The following is a 2362-nucleotide window of genomic DNA, read 5'->3' on the forward strand; positions in this document are numbered from 1 at the left end:
TGGCAAATTTTTTAAATATAAAAAACGTACTTACAAGGCTGTGAGTCAGAAGCGCCATACTGTCCTTGCAAAGTTGAAACTATAGAAACAGCCTTTGTGCCACAGACGCATTAGGCTACTGGTTCAGGAAACAGTCCTCATCCGTCCTCCATAAAATGCGCTGCACACATCTGAATATTTGGGTTGAACTGTTCTGGAACAGTGTTGTAAATACAACTTAACCACTGATTTCTAGTTGTGTCCTCTTTTGGAAGGCCAAACAAAGTAGTTTCGCTTTCACAACGAAACACACAGCGTCTCCACAACATGGCGTCGGCGGCAACAACAATACTGCAGTGAGAATAAAAGTTACGCCTTCTTTCTTTGCTTGAACATTTGGGCGACGTTATGCAAATCTTCCCACATCGTGACGTAGACATGTGGGGGCGTGTTAGAACGAGCCGTTTTAGGTAGGCGTGGTTGACTCTTAACTTTTATAAAGAATATCTCTTTGGATTTGAGACTTTAGTGTTTGCAACTTTACAGATCTTCTTTATGCACCAAGAGCTTGTAACACTCCAAAGAGAAAGGAAAAATTGAAATCGCATCATATGACCCATTTAAGTCCAACCAAAGTTAAACTAACCGCATTTAATATAAAGTTTAACTAAAATAATTTTCATTTAATTGTAAATAACGTGCATACCATACTTTTTAAAAACTTTTTAAAAAGTATGTTTTTTCACAAGGGTATACAGCTAGTATTTGTATAAAAAATATTGCATATAAATGTTACACTTAATTTTTAGTAGAATTAGGACACCAGTTATGATTTATAAATGCATGTAGGGTGGTATGAACAAATGCTACTTTGCTTTATAGAAACCATATGCTAATGAGAAACCATAGCGGGTTTAATATGTTCTTACTACACATCAAAAACTGTGGTAAATAAAGATAAAGGAGAAATAAACGTACTGTAGTCATGGGGTTTTTGATAAATGCACAGATACAACAAGAGCTAACTGAGATTTATCTCAACACATTAACAGCCCATAATTACCTCAAATATACAAACTTGGTCAAAATAGTTGTCGGCTAAGGACGATGTAAACCTAGCAAGAAACCATTCAATGGGGTTTTCAATTTCCAAATCTAATTTAATTTTCTAGCACACCGACTGCGTCCTAAAACCTAATGAGGCGCCTAACTAGATAGCACTGTTGGTCATTACAGACGCGTTTAGCATTTCTGACCATCACAGTATAACGGCTGTTTAGTTAGGCAGCTCACTGGGTTTTTAAACACAACCTATCACTAGTGCTCGTTTGGGAGGTGATGCTCAGTATCTGGAGTCAGTGATGAATGAAACACGATTAACGCGCGTTTAATCGCATCACTCGCACACGAGAAACATGAGTTATCAGACGCGCTTCACGTTACCTATTCCGGGGGCCACATAGATGAAGTAGAGGCAGGTCGTGGACATGGAGAAGAAAAAGATGAAGGCCATTAAGGAGCGGTTGGACAACCGCATCAGCCGCCTCCATTTCCACATTTTGTCTCGGCTACTAGCTATCCGTCACTCCCATAAAAACACGCAGATCGGAGAAAAGAGAAGCTGTTTGGCGTGGTGAAAGGGACATCCGTGGGAAATGCGGTGCTAAATCAGGGTGCTGGTAAAGTCCGCATCGTTCATTCAGCTGGATGCAAGGTCGCAGTGCTCGCTCGCTCTCTCAACAAAGTCAAGAAATTTCCAGATCAAAAAAATAAATAAAAAATAAAACGTGCTACATCAAACGGCGTCAGGGCTCGGCGTGCGGTCAACGCGATGCATTTTGTTCGGTGCTGCTGCTGGTTTAGTGTTCCGGTATGTTTCTAGGGAGCGCAGACACGCCTCGTCGCATTGTTGATGATGATGATGTTTGGAAATGATGAAGGGAGTGAAAGTGGTGGTGATGATGAGGGACCTGCCCTTCCTCCTTCTTCCCCCTCTCTCTGGAAAATCCACCCGCGCTCCAGCGGTCGGTCCTCCGACACGGCGGCGTGGAAAGGCGTTCGACCCGCAGAGGAAACCGCGGTGTCCGCGATGGGAGTGGGAGAGACGAGCGAAACGTGACGGTCCTCGACCGGGATTCCTTCGATTTTGATTCTGCTGTCGGTGCTGGTGCAGACACCGTTTCCGGTAGGCGTGACCTACAAAATGGCTGCCAGTGAGAGGCGTCGTCATGGTTCACGCTTGAGGAATGTTTTCAAAATAAAGGTCTCGACGAGTGCGCGAAGTTGTGCAATAAGTATCCAACATTAGATAAAAAGGCTGATAGAAATACATAAAAACATAACTAATTTACAACCTAAGCAAGACACCTAAGTATTTTGACAG

At 42.6% G+C, this 2362-nt stretch overlaps 1 protein-coding gene across 2 annotated transcripts in view; it reads right to left on the reverse strand.

Moving 5' to 3' along the window:
- The window catches only part of LOC107712262 (beta-1,4-galactosyltransferase 6-like), an 18841-nt gene extending 16676 nt beyond the window's left edge, over window positions 1-2165 (reverse strand). For both annotated transcript variants that reach the window (XR_001636781.1, XM_016517451.1), the window contains exon 1: window positions 1423-2165. Coding sequence is in view for 1 of the 2 variants with exons in the window: in XM_016517451.1 (XP_016372937.1) it covers window positions 1423-1537 (115 nt within the window). In the remaining variant the exon portion in view is untranslated. The remainder of the gene's footprint in view (window positions 1-1422) is intronic.
- Window positions 2166-2362: the final 197 nt, after the last annotated feature.

Source organism: Sinocyclocheilus rhinocerous, unplaced genomic scaffold, assembly GCF_001515625.1.
Source record: "Sinocyclocheilus rhinocerous isolate Xijiao unplaced genomic scaffold, SAMN03320098_v1.1 scaffold4389, whole genome shotgun sequence".
Classification (NCBI taxonomy): Eukaryota; Metazoa; Chordata; class Actinopteri; order Cypriniformes; family Cyprinidae; genus Sinocyclocheilus; species Sinocyclocheilus rhinocerous.